This window comes from Xiphias gladius, unplaced genomic scaffold (assembly GCF_016859285.1).
Source record: "Xiphias gladius isolate SHS-SW01 ecotype Sanya breed wild unplaced genomic scaffold, ASM1685928v1 HiC_scaffold_1478, whole genome shotgun sequence".
Classification (NCBI taxonomy): domain Eukaryota; kingdom Metazoa; phylum Chordata; class Actinopteri; order Istiophoriformes; family Xiphiidae; genus Xiphias; species Xiphias gladius.
This window is the reverse complement of record NW_024401808.1, coordinates 138837-154572: the sequence shown is the minus strand read 5'-3', so window position 1 is coordinate 154572 and position 15736 is coordinate 138837. Positions and strand designations below refer to the sequence as shown.

The window sequence follows — 15736 nt, the reverse complement described above, 5'->3', positions numbered from 1 at the left end:
ATTTTTTTGCACAAATACATTCAAAGGTAGATGCACAACACTTCACTTTAGTAAACTGTTTGAATACAATACATGCTGAGAAACTATATGCATCATAGACATACACATGTATGCACAAGTACAGGAACACACATAAATTCATAGATTTACATTGCTGTGTTTACAAAAAAAACCCAAAAAACAAAAACTGAGTTTAAGTTTAATTTAATGGTAGGAAAAGGACATAATGGATAAAGGTGTAGTATTTCATACTTCACATTTTGCCATTTTAATCATATGATTAAAATGGCAAAATGTGAAGTATGAAATTTTTAAAGTATACATATAAAGTATACATAAATAAAGTATACATACCAGCACAAACACAAAAAGATTATGTATACGAGGAATAGAGAGAGAGGAAAAAACCACAAAGTCTCTAAAGTCAGAGATCCAGCACCGCAAATTCCAGCATTCATAATAACCAGAATAATAACGATGGGTAGCCGGGCTTCACAAGACAGAAATCCTCCAAATCGCAGTTTGAACTGCTCGACTATTCCTTACTCCATCATATATATGATGGATAGATGGAGTAAGATGGAGTAGAGAGCCAGGTTACTTTTTCTCTGGATGCCTTTCTGTCAGCATCACAGGGTGACGTCAGATTCAGCAAACCTGCTTTGTCGAGCTAACAGAAGTGAAACAAACTACACCGGAAACACACCAGGTTTGCCTTCAAAAAAAAAGCATGGACTTTTTCACTTGAAAATATGAACCAACTCTGTCATACGGCAACAAAGAGCAGAATCCTGGATTCTTTCTGTATGTCCATCAAGACGCTTTATTTTGCAAGTATCCGGAAGTACTACACATTCTCTTTTTCTGCACTCTTCCTGGTCACAGTCTGTGTGTCTTGGCCGTCAGCAGAATAAGCATTAAAGTTGTCGGTAAGAAGAAAAATAATTTCGTAACAGACTCGGTCAGGACTAAAGGGGATACCAACATCATAGAGACTGATCCCGACTCCTTTTCGGTCAGCGGACCTTTCTGGTTCCATGGCCTGAGCTGTACCGGCAGCGAATCAGCTGCAGTTGAAGCCTTCGCGATGCTCCGAGCTCTCTGCAGCTGCACAATATCACCGATACCGGTCCGGGGACACAGCTATGCTTTTCAGACGGAGAGCCAGGTAACGTTAGCTAGCTAGCAGGAGAGCCGTCAGTGTTGGAGGAAGGAGAAGAGAAGGAGGTACAGACTGAAACCAGAGGCGGTTTACACCGACTGATATGCAGTTATTGTGGTGAACAAAGGGCGGCGCTGGGCTGTGATCCTTTAGAGAAAGAGGAGAAGGTGTGGTTGGAGAACTGGAGGAGCTCCTTAACACGCAGTGGGCCTTGTAACATTTATTCTGTCCATCTGCGAGAACCATTTCTGCGTGCGCGAGGGTGTGCGTGTGGAAATGAAAGCTGTGTTATAAACTAAAGGCTTCTCTGTGTTGTGGTGGAGACCTTGGGGTGGGTCCACTGCTGACTCCTCTGTGTATATTATTGATTTTATTGTGTGTTCAACAACCCATGCACTTCTGAAACTGTATGTAATTTTACCTCTGCTTTCCATATGTTTATAACACACGTGTGATATAATGTGGTAATAATCAGACGTAAGTTCAGTGTGAACACTGTTTGTGATTACCATTAGGCCACAGTGAAAACACACGAATGCATTCATAAGGAGCCTATGTGTCCTTCATACTCTTTGGTTCTGTTTGGACAATGATGAGACAGACCATCACATCTCACACTTTCTCTTATGGGCACTCAGGTTTGGTCCCCTAGTTAAGTTCTTTTGTATTTAATTAACTCTACAGCACCCTTTACTGCACATTTACTATATATTAATACACTTTTAATACACACTTTATAAATTATGTTTTTCAAGTAGTTTTTCAATTAATTATTTAATATAGAATATGACAGAATGCAAATTAACTTCTCAAGTTAACAGACTCCAAAGATGTCCTTAGGTTGCTTATTTTGTCTGATCAACATAAAAAGAAACAGTATTCACATCGCAAAAGCAACAAACTGAAATCAGATGATTGAGTTACTCTAACCACTAGGGAAGGAGAACCAACAGGTCATTTTACTGTTGTGAGTTTTGGCTATAATTAACAAATTGAATGGATAACTGTTTTGTTCACTTTTCTTTTTTTTGCTTTCACAGTTTGAGACTTTTTTTCGCAGAGATAAGATGGGGCGTTTAGTTTTGGGTCAGCTTTAATTTCTCACCAAAAGGTCTGTTAAGCACATTTACAGGTTAGAAATCTTCAACACTTATTAATTGACCTCATAATTCACTAATAGTTTTAGTATTAAAGTAGCCAGTACTATGGATTCATCGAGAAGATGAGTGAATGAGAAGAAAAAGTTGAATGAGATGAGGTTGGTCATTGTAGCTGCATACTTATGTGTTTAACTGTTCTTATTGTGTAACAAGTCAGGAGCGTAACAGAGCAGAGCACACATACTGACTACATTTACTTGGACTTGTAAATTTACATTGTTTTATGCAAATGTCAAAATGTAGTCATGGCTGACTGTCTCCCACTCACTAATCCAGTTCTGGAGCATTGAGAACAGAAATACATTTGTTCCCTGTTACATTAGCCGGAATTTGAATTTCCTTTTGCAAATTTTCTCCTTGGGCCCTGTGATAGACTGGCGACCTGTCTAGGGTGTACCGCGCCTCTTGCCAAATGTCAGCTTGGATTGGCTCCAGCTCCCCCATTACCCTTGAAGGGTAAGCAGTAGAGCTAATGGATGGATAGAAATTCTCTCCTTGTCTCTGCGTTTCACTCAATATTGGCAATGATCTCCCAAGTCAATTTGATTTTCAAAAATTCCATAATTGATTCATTTTGATTCAGTTCAATTTGATTTGATTAAATTCTTGATGATTTAGTTACATCAGAATAATACCAATGTTGAGTAAAGTGCTTCTCAGAATTTATCCTGGGAACTTAAATTTCTTCTACATTCAAAAAGTGAGCAACACTGTTGTTTCCTTGAATATAAAACAAAAACATGACACTTCAATATTTTTTTACACCTACATATGCAAAACAGTTGAGCAAAAATAATATTAATACTGCACCACTTACAAGGGCGTTGTCATTATGCTCCAAAGCACCATGCTTTTTGCTTCTCTCCTACTCTCTGTGCTCACATATACAATATTTTAATACAGCGGAATTCCCAATAAAGTTGTTCTCATTTACCTGTTTATCTGTTTCTGTTTTCAGACAACAAGTATGAAATGGTGACTGAAACATTGCCCATTAAAACTACATGTTAAGCAGCAGTCAATTCCAAGCCATTTCCAACCTGCTGCTCTGCACTTCTAAAATCCTGATTTTATAACTGCGATGTCATCTGAAAAATTCAGCAATCGCATAAGTTAAAGACAGTGGCTGTGGTTTGATTTTGGCTATATTTACTTGTAAAATTATCAGTCAGAGAGAGAGAATTAGAAGCTCATTCGCCTTTTGTCAGCTGCTGTGCGGTCAATTGAATGAGACGCATAGAAAAGTGTGCTTGTGGAGGGAAACCCCGACCTCACGCTTGCTGGGAAATGCTGGTGTCTCTCTTTATTGAAAAGTAGCTAAGGATTGTCCAAAAAGTTGCTAGATTTGTTGCTAGGTGCTTTTGTAAAGAAAAGTTGCTAAAGGGGTCTGAAAAGTCCATAAATCGAGCAACAAAGGCGCTAAGATGGCATCACTGCCTATAAACAACCCCCGATGACGCAATAGGAACTGTCTGCACTCGGCCGGCCAACCCATGGTGTAACTTCCATCAGCCACGTACATTAGCGTTTATAGGGCTGGCCCCCGCTGTTGCAGTCCAGCCAAAAATAAATATTGTCCCATACAGGTACACATGGACTATCAGTAGCAGATTCACTTCACCACAGTCTACTGCGCCACACCAATCCAGTTGTTGGTGGTTATGCGCTGGTTAATAAGCTGATTTTAGTACCGGCAATAATCAAAAGACATGAAGACGTTTAAGTTTATGACATGTTGGATTTAGCATCAATATTGTTATTCATTTTTATTTATTTGGGGCAGCTGTGGCTCATGTGGTAGAGCAGGTTGTCCGCTATTCTCTAGGTTGGCAGTTCAATCCCTGGCTCCTCATGTCTATTTTTCTTTGGACTTATAAAATTAAAATTAAATATCTCACACTGCCAACATAACTATCAGATATATCCAAAGACCTTGAGCAATATGTTCAATACTTAAAAATTTTAAGAGACAAAAATCATCTAAATAATATACTATGTATGTTTTATGTACAGTACACCCACGCATTTCTAGGTAAATTGATTTAACATCTTTATTAATTGTATTCCTCATCTCAGCTCCTAAATGTGTTTTTTTTTTTTACTGTCACCTCACTGCAACAGTAAAATTGTATATTCAATCTGATTTATTTGGCCAAAAAAATCTTCTAAGCTGGATTGTGCCATGTAAAGTATTTTTATTTGTGGGAGTGATGATATGACCTCACTAACCCAACTGTGTTGCACTGAGCTCTGATGAACTTCCACACTCTTGCAGTCTTAACAGGCACTTGGGCACGAGATATGTCACACAAATACGCACTTGACCACTCGATAATACTGCAAGTGTCGGTATTGGGATGGACCCATAGGCTATTCATGTCACAGTTTTATGGGACTGTCGAGGCTCAACGGGGCTCAAATAGTCAGCTATCATCTGTTACTTTTTTAACCTTTTAGTTGTAGTCGTCATTTTTTCACATCATGCAGCCCTAACTCATACACTTACAAGTAACACCTGCATACACATAAAGGCGCAGATGTACATTTACTGACAAAAGGCACAAATGCAAAGATTTGTCTTGGGATTTTAAGAATCGACATTGGATCATTCAAATAAAAATCAAAATTAATTGGAAAATCAATCCTTAAAGTCCTGCTCATTGATTTACAACACTAGCCAAATGACCTAAACCCTGTTTACACACATGCAGTCCCTCCTCATGTCTCTCAACCCCGAAGCTAGCAAGTGTGTTTTTGCGGAGAATGTCATTTACATACTTAGCTCTGACTAGGCAGATATTTTCTGTCTATGCCACTATACTGCCACGCATTGGAGTAGCTCAGTAGTTCCCAATATATTAAAGGAATGGTAATTATTTAAAATAACATGGTAAGGGTTAAGCTCATGTTTATCACTTTGAGACAAAAAATTGTTTTCACTTACTTAGGATTTCACGGTGGAAGAGATTTTGTGAAAATGCTACTCATTCATGTATTCATGAAAACTCTCAGTCACCATATTTTATAGAACTTTGTCACTATGCATTAATATGGAGCGATCATAAATGATAATGTTAAATCACTATACTCCATTTTTAACATCCTGAGTCCTCATCCTTATTGGATTTATCTGTTACTCTCCGTTTATGATGTACTAAATTAAAAATAATTATAGAAGACATGACATAACTATCAGCAGATATATTGATCAGACAGATATTGATCAGAAAAATTAAATTATGAAGAATCAGTATTGGTATACAGCATTTTAAGAGTGTAGCAGGTCCTGTTGTCTATGGATGTTTTCAGGCTGCTTTCCTCCCTGTGATGATGATGATGGTGATGATGATGCGTCAGTCATGTTTGTTTTATGACTCACTCAGATCTCTTCCTTTCTTGCTCTCTTTTCTCTTACTCTTTGTTTCTCTTCTTTGCCTCCTTCTTTGCTCCCTGCATCTGCTTGCCTCCATCCATCCATCCAACCATCCATCCTCACATTTCCCTTCCACTACTCCCCCAGGATGTTGCGATGGCTGGTGTGTGGTCGCTTGGGTCCAGTTTGGATGTGGAAAGCACTGCTGCTCTTCGTGGCCATTGCTTTTGCTGGCCAGCTGCTGGGGGTCATCTTCAACAAGAGGTATCTGATTTCATTTATTCATTGTATTTTTATTTTGTTTTAATTTTAACTGTAGTTCAGTTCTACTCTTTGGATTACAGTTGTTAGCCTTACAGCCTTGTGATATTTCATAACCAAATCAGTTACCTTCTATGGAATCGCCACAAACACCGGATTTGATCATGGTCGTGAAAATCTATCATGTCAAGTTCAGCTTTAGTGAATTTTGACCTGCAAATTTGCACTGTTAACCATCAGTAAACTGTCTTGACAGTGATTTACTTGAATGGAACTGAGAGTTGGAGAGCTATCATAGCTTGTCAGCTATTCACTAAAGGGCATGGATGCAGTCCGTCATCAGGTAGGAGTCCTTAGTACAAATACATCTCTTGAATAAAATAGTGTTAACTTATTGTCCTGTTAAGACAAGCTTCCTAATTGACAGTTAGCTGTTAGCTTGGCAGCCAGAGTAGTATATCAGTCCTGTCAGCAGTCATCATGTCACCAAGTTTCTAGCACCACATATTTCACAAGCACATTTGGATGAACTTGGCTATGTCACCTTATAGATTGACTAGGGCTTAAAGTGGCACAGCAAAATTCATTTGTGGTTTTTGTGAAATATGTGATGCTGGTAACTAAAAACCAATTGTGGGGCAAGTTATTGTGGGTGGTGAATGAACCAAGGGCTCACCAAGCTGGCTGGTTTGCTGCCAGTTACTACCACAAGCTAACTAGCTTGGTTGTAAATCATACAGTATCAATATTGATATTTAAGAGTTTAACAATTCTGAGTGATGAAAAAGTAGCTGATATTCCTTTTTTTTATTAAAACGCAACAGAAAGAAACATTTTGATGAAGATTTCCCAATTTTATTTTTATTAAAGAATTGTGACCAAGATATGTAGTGTTTGGGAAATTTTACAGTGTAAAAAAAAAAAAAAAACTATGTAATTGAGACACTGTTTCTACATGACCTCAAACATATTTTTGACATTTCTCTACTGACATCAACTTTTATTTATTGGACATCCTTATTGTTGATACTGATATATTTGCAAGAAGCTAATATAGGCTGAAATATCAGCCTGGGTGGTTTATCATTTGGACTATACAAGAAAATACATTAAAATTCAGGAGATGTGTTTGTACCATCCATGCTGCATCTCTTTTTGGAGCAGTATATACTCCCGCAGAGCTTGACTACATAAAACTGAATGGTGTGGCTTACCTAATTTCCTGTATTTTGAACTCTCTGGCTCTCTGTTCCCGGAAACGTAAGCACTGTCAAGATGGATTGCTATTTGCATGTCAAAGTTAACAAGAGTTGAACCCATTGTGTGATTGAATGCATTTATTTTGTACTGAAACGAACTGATTCTAGTGTAACATTTTACTGTTATATATGCTAGTGTGATTTAACTAAGGATAAGTCATCATTGAATCACACACAGCAAACTGCTGCTCAGTGTTTTCTATGCATAAACCTGTCAAGAATGTAGCACCGCTGACCACATGCTACTCACTAATGAAAGCAGGTGTTTTCTATCCGCTGCCAAAGGCAAAATACCTGCAGTGACATAACTGAGTAATGCTGCTTTTGTCCTGGTGGTCAACTTTGCCATAGAAAGCTGGATAAGGGGATGGCTTTGTAATAGGGCCCATGTTGCTTTTAGTCTGCTGGGTGTGGAAGTAGGCAACTGTTTGCTAACAAGTTTGCCATTACAACTTTATATCTTATGTCAGCTCTTGTGTTTTGCCACAGCTACATGAATGGAATTAATTTTATCTGAGTAAAAATATGCAAAGAAATGTATGATTGCAACTAACGGACAATAACAATAACAGCAACCCCAAACTACTATGAGCAGGGATATGAAAAAGAGCTAAAATATGAAACCCCCCAAAAATTAGATTTTGCATACAAAATGACAGGTTTAGCAATTGTACAATATGCCTTTTATAGTATGCAAACCAAAAGGCATGCAGTACATCTTACAATAGACTTCTGTTTGGTAATTTTCTGTTACAATGCACATGATCAACACTGTCAGTTCATATAGTTTTGATCAGGAATTATGTGATCATTAATTCATCATTACCATGAATCATTGTCAATTTTTCTGTTAATTCTTTTTTTGATTAGTCAGTGGACTGACTCTTGTATGGCCTTTCAATGCACCTTTATTCCTTAAAAAACATTCCCTTTTTAATAGATATTGGTTTGTTTTCTATTTAGATTTTTGAATTGAATTCATAGTATCTGTTGATATGTTTGTCTTTGTCATCTGAAGGGTCACATTGGAAAAGTAACCAGCATAGATTTGCAAGGGAAACAGTTCAAACATTATTTCTTTTTTAAACCACTCAAAATTGGTAGCTTTGAGCTGTAAAAAGCCAAGTAGAATAATATTTAATACTTGACTATTACAACTACGAGTTGTACACCTTCAAACTCATATTTATTATGCAAATATGTTCATTTTATTTTATCTGGTTCGATATTCCATATAAAATTTAATATTTTCTGTTCTAAAAGTTTTAAAAAAGGATTTACTAGGGTATTGCCATAAAGAAGTATATGACCTGTGATATTAGCAAGGATTTAACCGGGGTTGTTTTGCCAGAAATGTTGAAATGGGAACCTCTCAATGGTTGCAGTATTTTATCCACTTCATCAAGCTTTCTTTAGAAATTATATTTTATTGAAGTTCTTTGGAGTATGATTTCCTAATACGTCAATACCTCCATCTATCCTTGTTACTGGCAAACTACAGAACAATAATTGTCTCTCTTTATGTATCAGTCTAACCTGTGATAGACTGCCACCCCATCCAGCTTTACCCTCTCTCACACAGTGTGAGCTGTTATTGGCTCCAGCCCCCTGTGACCCAGCACAGGATAAGCAGACATAAAACATCTATTATCAAAGTTGGGAAATGAACCATAGTACCAGTACAAGAATGTACAAACCTTACACTTATTATATGAAAAAGTAATTGCACAGTATGGACTTGTAGGTCATCTGCGTTTTGGCACTTTGGGCTACATTTACAAGCATGTAGTGCAAATTAAACGCCAGTTACACGGCCAGTGTAGATAGGAGTGTATGTTCTGTCAGACAAGCATGAGATGGACGATTTAAAAAGGATGAAAGGCTGAAAAGTTTTCTGTGTAAACACACTTTTACGAAAGTTAAAACTGCATTAACTGATTTTTGGTTACTTGGGGGTGCAAAAACAAGCAATATTGACATATTATCACCATATAAAGTTATGTTGAAAATGTTAGCAAGCAATTGCCTGTTTACACAGCCAGCAGGTATAGAACATTAGCATTCATTTGGAGATGTGTTTGTGTCCACTTGTGTCCAATATTCATTCTCCTTTTAGCTCTGAATTAGTCTCCACCAACACCTGAGAAAAATATCTGATGCTTTATCTGCTAAATGCTCCACTATGTTCACCAGCTGGTTTCTAACTGTGTCTGTTGTGTGGTGCTGGACAGGTAGTGTACAGTGGGCTTATCATAGCTTTCCATCCAGCTTTTCCAGAAAAGCAAAGTAATGAGCTAAGAGAGGCTAAAAAACAGTGTAGAGCTGAGGGGAAATACAGAGTTGTTGAAAAACTCTCTGTGGATTCATCACTATGAGCGACACATTTCACTTTACATGGAGTTATTGCATCCATTGTTAATTAGTGCAGCTTTAAGGCACTTAACTGTAGGATTGTAAACATACACAGTTTGAGATGTGATCTAAAGTTGAAATGGTCCCTTTCCTTCACCTGTCCTCCAGCAGTGTCCAGCCAGCTGCTCGCTCCATCTTCTCATCTCCTGATGCTCAGGGGCCCTCTTTGGGGTCCTGTCAACCCCACACCCACGTCATGTTCCTAAAGACCCACAAGACGGCCAGTAGCACTGTGCTCAACATGCTTTACCGTTTTGGAGAAGAGCGCAACCTCCGCTTTGCCCTGCCACTGGGCTACCAGCTGGGCTACCCACTGCCCTTCAATGCTCACAGGGTCAAAGGTTACCGAGGTCCTAGGGCCATGGAATTCCACATCATGGGCAATCACATGAGATTTAATAAACACGAGGTGAGTTACACAGAAGAAGAGCGGGGCAAGTGCAATACAAGCTTGACAATGGGACAATGGTGATGGGCTATTCTTTAATGATGTGGATACATTGTACTATAACGTGTGGAAGCAGATAAATAATAATCAAAAACGAGATTGTGAAGTGCTGAGACACGAAATCCAACAATGAGCACCTGACATCTCTAGGATGTAGTCAGGTATCTATACACAGTAAAATTTGCCAGAAGTTGTATGAGTTGCATTTTTATGGATGGCCAGCATTCATGTTAAATGATTAAGGCTGCCACTAATGACTATTTTTCAATCGTTTAATCTATTGAGTATTTTACCGAGTGATGTGTGATAATTTGAAGTACTCCCATACTATCAAAGCCTTCTGTCTTTGGAAACTTTGACACTGAACCAATTCGGACTCTGCTGCAGCTGCCATTTTCTAAAACTGTGGCGGCGACTGGATGCAACCGATGAATGCAGCTAAAAACGACTGACGTCATGACGCAGCAACTATATAGTGATATTGTAAAAAAACATTTGCTATAATGCATTGAAGCATTTTAGAAAAAGATTTTAAAAATGATGTGACGGTTTACAATATTGATGTCGACTTATTTTCAGAGTCAATGTCATTGATTATGGTGTCTAATCATGAGGTTTTAACAATATTCAAGGCCCCAAAGTGGTGTCATGCTCTGTCGTCATAAATCTGCTGGGCTCCATGACAGGCGACACCATTCTTTAACCCTAATGCAAAGTGCCATTAAACTGCCTTTAACTCCTACTCTCATCCAAGCAAAGAGCAGTTACCCTGCAGCATGACCCAGCCTTATATCTGCATTGTAACTGCTTAGGCTAAATTGCCTGGCTTGATAGGCAGTTTCATCTGAATGCCGTAGTCCAGCCGTCATCAATTACTAGGAGTTACTAGATACCCTTCTCTGACCTAGTGCAACTTTATAGTGTTCTTGAAACCTACCTGCACCCACACACTCAACAAAACCCTCCACAACAGGTTGCATTAACTTTTGCTTCAGACCACACTAATCATAAATAATATGGTCCGTTGTTAAATTGTTGACATTGCGTGGTTTTTAAAGTTTATAAAGACTGAGTATTCACTCATTTTTAGATTTTTGCATGAAATAGATCAGAATTAATGTTTTGAATAACAACAATCATGTTATGGTATCGTACCGCAGCTTGACAAATTCCTGAGTAGGTCTATGAGCAATAAAGTGAAAATTGCAGAGTTAAGTCTTCAAATATATAGTCAAACTGGAGTGACAACTTTTCCTCATTTAAAAATATAAGCCAATGTGATTAAGTTTAACAAGAACTCCATGACACTAATACTTGATCTTTTCTAACCTCATAAAATAGAATACATCCTGAACTGAGGAAAAAAGAACTGTATATGATGAAATGTGAATTGGGAATCTTCCCACCTTAACAGATATTGCACTTTGGTGGTGCAAATTCCCTAATAAATTTAGAGTTAATCAAATTAAGAAAAAACACCTGACACACAGTGAATCTGCGATTTGTGGAGCCCCCTTGGGGTCTTGGGCATCAGTTGATTTCTTTAACCCAGAACATACACATATGGTTGGGGGAGTGTGTAGAGGGGATGGAGCAATGAATGTGTAGTTGCCTTGTAATTCAGAAATGTTGAGTACAATTATGTGCCAAACAGTGATTGTTATGTGCTCATGTGAGTAATATAGGATATGAAAGTTTCTTGTGTTAGTCAAATTGTAGCTTAAAATAGCTGAAATGGCGACCAAAATTTATACAGCACGCTTTACTAACTAATATCATAAACATTTGTTGGCTGAGATTTTAGCCCAGCTAATGTTGCTCTCTGCTGATGAAAGATGTAGGCCATGATACTGTGAACTCAGATACCTGTAAAATCAGCTCTCGGTCACATGGCGAGTCATGGCAGAAGTTAAAAAGTTGAACCATCATCTACTCAGACAAAAGCAGTAAATAGCTATTTATGAGAGCTGCCTTCCCACTCTGCTGACCTTGTTGTTGTGTTGCATTTACATTTAAAACAATGGAAGCCCCACCGGCAACTGCTCACTGTCTGAAAGCACTGCAAAAGTTTTCTTCTTAAAGGGGTGATCATTTGACAACTACAAAAGCATTCTTTGCAAGGTGTTTGTTGCTCAGAGGAACCAATATACTACTGCTGTAGTTAAATTGCATCACATTAGTAACACATTTTGTAACTAAGTTCTCCTCCTCTGTCTCTTAGGTGGAGAAGGTGATGTCGGCAGACACATTTTACTTTACTATCATCAGGGACCCGGTCTCTCTGGCTGAGTCCTCCTTTGCTTATTACAAAGAAGTAGCACCTGCATTTCGGAAAGCCAAAGGCTTGGGCGACTTTGCCGATGACCCTAAGAAATACTACGACCCTCGTCTCCGCAACAACCACTACGCCCGCAACCTGCTATGGTTTGACTTTGGCATGGACCACAATGCTAATTTCTCTTTGGCACTGGCTCAGCACGGTGAGGCTATGATCCGCCAGGCCTTCAAGCTGATTCTAGTGTCTGAGTACTTTGACCAGTCCATGATCCTGCTGAGACATGCCCTCTGCTGGCCGCTGGACGCTGTGGTCTCATTCAGCCTCAATGCTCGGCAGCAGAAGCCCAGCGGCATCGGGGGGATGAGTGGAAGCTGGGTGGGCAAAGCGGCGGCAGCAGCTGGTGTCAATGTTAGAGGTGGACATTCACAAGCCAGGACACCACCCAATCTGTCACTAACGGAGGAACAGCGGGAGAAGCTGCGGCAGTGGAACACCTTAGACTGGTACTTATACAAAGCCTTCAACCAGACTTTCTGGGAGGAAATCGACAGGTTCGGTCTTGCTCAGATGGACCAGGAAGTAGCTCTTCTCAGGATGCGGCGGGAAGATCTGGCCCGGGTTTGTCTCAGGGATGGCGGGAAACCTGTGGAGGCACACCGGATTCGAGACAAAAACATCCGGCCATTCCAGAGTGGATTAGTGAAGATTCTCGGCTATGAGCTCCAGCCAGGCCTGGACAACACCACCAGAACAGCCTGTCTGAGGATGATCAGGCCTGAGATCCAGTACAAAGATGTGCTGGATGCTAAACAGTTCCCACGGGCTCCGGCAGTCCAAGCCCAGCCAGGCCACCAGAGCCAGGGACGGATAGTCGCAGCCAGTACCTCTTTCTTAAGACAAGACTCATCCAGGACAGGAGAGAGGCTGATGGGGGGAGAGGCTGGGGGGAGGACGGTGGAAGGTGGGGGGGGGGACTGGGATGGAAGCCATTTAATGCGGAGCAACCAGACTGTGATACGAGGGCAAGAAAAAGGAAGGTTAAGATAGTTTGAGGTGAGTCTCCTTCCTAAATATGGTACTTTTGGTCATTGCACACTCAGAAACTGAGCCGAGTGTGGTTTACACATGAGAAAACGAAAAGATCCTTCTTTGCACTTCAAATTTTTGGTCGTTTGTTTTCTTAAAAACTGTCTCTACTCTTAGTTAGTGTAATCCTTGTGGACTAGATCTTTGACCTTTAAGCACCTGGGATGCTTTCATGGCTGTAGTAACAACCTGAAGGGCAGTTGTGTGTTCTGTTTCAACAGAATATGAAAGTACCATTTTTTTTAGAAGAAGCACTCCTGTTGTTGGCAAATTCTTCTGCTGCTGTTTATCACACAGTCATATGTGAGAGCAGACACATGTAAGCCTGTTTTAGTCCCTATTCATTTTAATACTTTTAAGAGTTTCGATTTTCATTTGACTTTGGTGCACGTGCTTAAAATATAGCCCCAGTTTGTGCCTCTCAAGAAGTACCATTACACAAGTCACTGAGCTAAGCATCTGTTTTTATAACATAAATACCTGGTGATCATTGAAACACACAGGCCATTTAAAAATATTTCCCCTGATTTTGAAGGTATTTCTAGAATTCTCAAGGACTTTTCCTGCAATCTGGATGAAGGAATATTTTGTCTGCTGCACACTAAAAAGATGTTTAACCTGTTTCTATAGTTGCAACTCTTTTTCTAAATTACAACAAAAATAGTAGCTGGAAATGTCACATTTCCCATCTAGGTGTACAAAACATTTTAAACATTTCTTGTCTTGCATACTTGTTTTTATTTATGTTATTTTCAATTATTTTATATTATCATACAAAATAATGTAATTCTTTGGGTAATGCACAAAATGACATTCCCATCCTCCTGAAGTAGGACATATTGTGTAGTGGGTGGAAATTCTTTTTGTTCAGAAGGTTTGAAGAGTCTTTGTGATGATTCTATGTTGTTAAAGCACCTTCTCGGTTTTTCAAAGATTGCTGGGTATCTTTCACAAACCCTCTGTGGCTCTAATGTAAGGGTAACACATTAGAGGACAAACTGGGGTTAGAGTATGTATACAGTACTAACGTTCCATGGCTGATATATTAAAGTCAGCACTGGCTGGTAGTTGTTAGTCGACAAAAATAATCAGGATAAACATACTTTTTCTCTCTTGGAAACACTTACAGTAGTAAGACTGTTTAGACTGTTAACCTGAACAGCTTTTTAAATATCTTAATAATGCAAGAGGGGGAAATGGTCTAAGGCCTGTGCTTCTGTACTGAGCTGCTTGATACTCACCAATCTGCAGGAAGCTGGTGAGTGTCACCTTTTGGGCACATTAGTTTTTTCCATCTGTTAAACTAGATGTAATGTAGCCTTCGTCGAACTAGTGTTGCACAGTATACCGATATTAGAGAGGTATCACAATACCCTGCCGTTAAAAATGGTACTACACCCCCGATTTATCAGTATAGGTACTTCAAGAATGAAAGTGTTTTAATAAGAGCCATATATCCTGAGTTGCGTAGATGTGTGATAGCGGGTTAGTGTGTGTATGCAGCACTCTTCCTCCACTCCCTGCAGGCATAGTGGGTGTGCCAGTTGTTTTTAGCATGGCTGCAAATAAAACTGCTCTTGCCGACCATCCACGGCTTGTCAACAAAACAGACAGAAGAAGCGAAATATGGCAGTATTTTGCTTACATAGGGGACAGTCAGGACAAGTCTACGGACACCACAGAGCCCATCTGTAAAAGATATTTTAAACGTAGCATTGCAAAGCATCTCGCTGACAGACATGTCGGCCTCTTCAAAGGATTCAAAGAGCAACAGGTTAGCAAATGTGATAGATAACATAGTTACATCCTGCCCATGCCCTCAAGTATAAGTCAAACAAGTGTGATTTATTTTGTGACAAGCAAACTTTTTTCACCATTGGAGCATGAAGAGGCTGTTAAATGCAATGATAAGTGTTTAATTTGGCTTTATCTTTTTTGCCAACTTAACAATGTGGCAAACATCTCTATATGCAAACCCAACATTCACACTGGTAATGTTAACTGTACCATAACTTGCAAGCTGCTAAAAATCAGGCGTTCACAAGTATGGTAATGGTAATCATGGAACGTACATTTTCGTCAATAATTATTTCTATTAAAACAAAATGTCCTCAGTAGAGCACAGACCTCCGCCAAGGTGTATTGAGTCTTATTCAGCACTGTTTTATAAGTCATATCTGGCTTCAAATATAAAGTTAACTTTCAAAGAAATCGCATAAACTCAAGAACAGGGGATAATCAGATTACTGCATACCATGTAAAAGCTTTAATAACACTATTATCTTTATCTTTCTTAT

At 39.2% G+C, this 15736-nt stretch overlaps 1 protein-coding gene across 1 annotated transcript; it reads left to right on the top strand.

The window, feature by feature from the left end:
• The first annotated feature begins 893 nt into the window (after positions 1-893).
• On the top strand, positions 894-14138 carry gal3st4 (galactose-3-O-sulfotransferase 4). Its single transcript, XM_040123155.1, has 4 exons — positions 894-1168; positions 5843-5959; positions 9736-10036; positions 12297-14138. The coding sequence occupies exons 1-4, from the start codon at positions 1146-1148 to the stop codon at positions 13398-13400; spliced, it is 1545 nt and encodes a 514-aa protein (XP_039979089.1). The 5' UTR covers positions 894-1145; the 3' UTR covers positions 13401-14138.
• Positions 14139-15736: the final 1598 nt, after the last annotated feature.

Bases quoted from the DNA above. Each gene is read 5' to 3' on its own strand.
- gal3st4 (XM_040123155.1), top strand. From the start codon at position 1,146: ATGCTTTTCAGACGGAGAGCCAG. The intron at 5,960-9,735 runs GTATCTGATTTC...CCTGTCCTCCAG, and splicing joins GGGGTCATCTTCAACAAGAG to CAGTGTCCAGCCAGCTGCTC. The intron at 10,037-12,296 runs GTGAGTTACACA...TCTGTCTCTTAG, and splicing joins TGAGATTTAATAAACACGAG to GTGGAGAAGGTGATGTCGGC.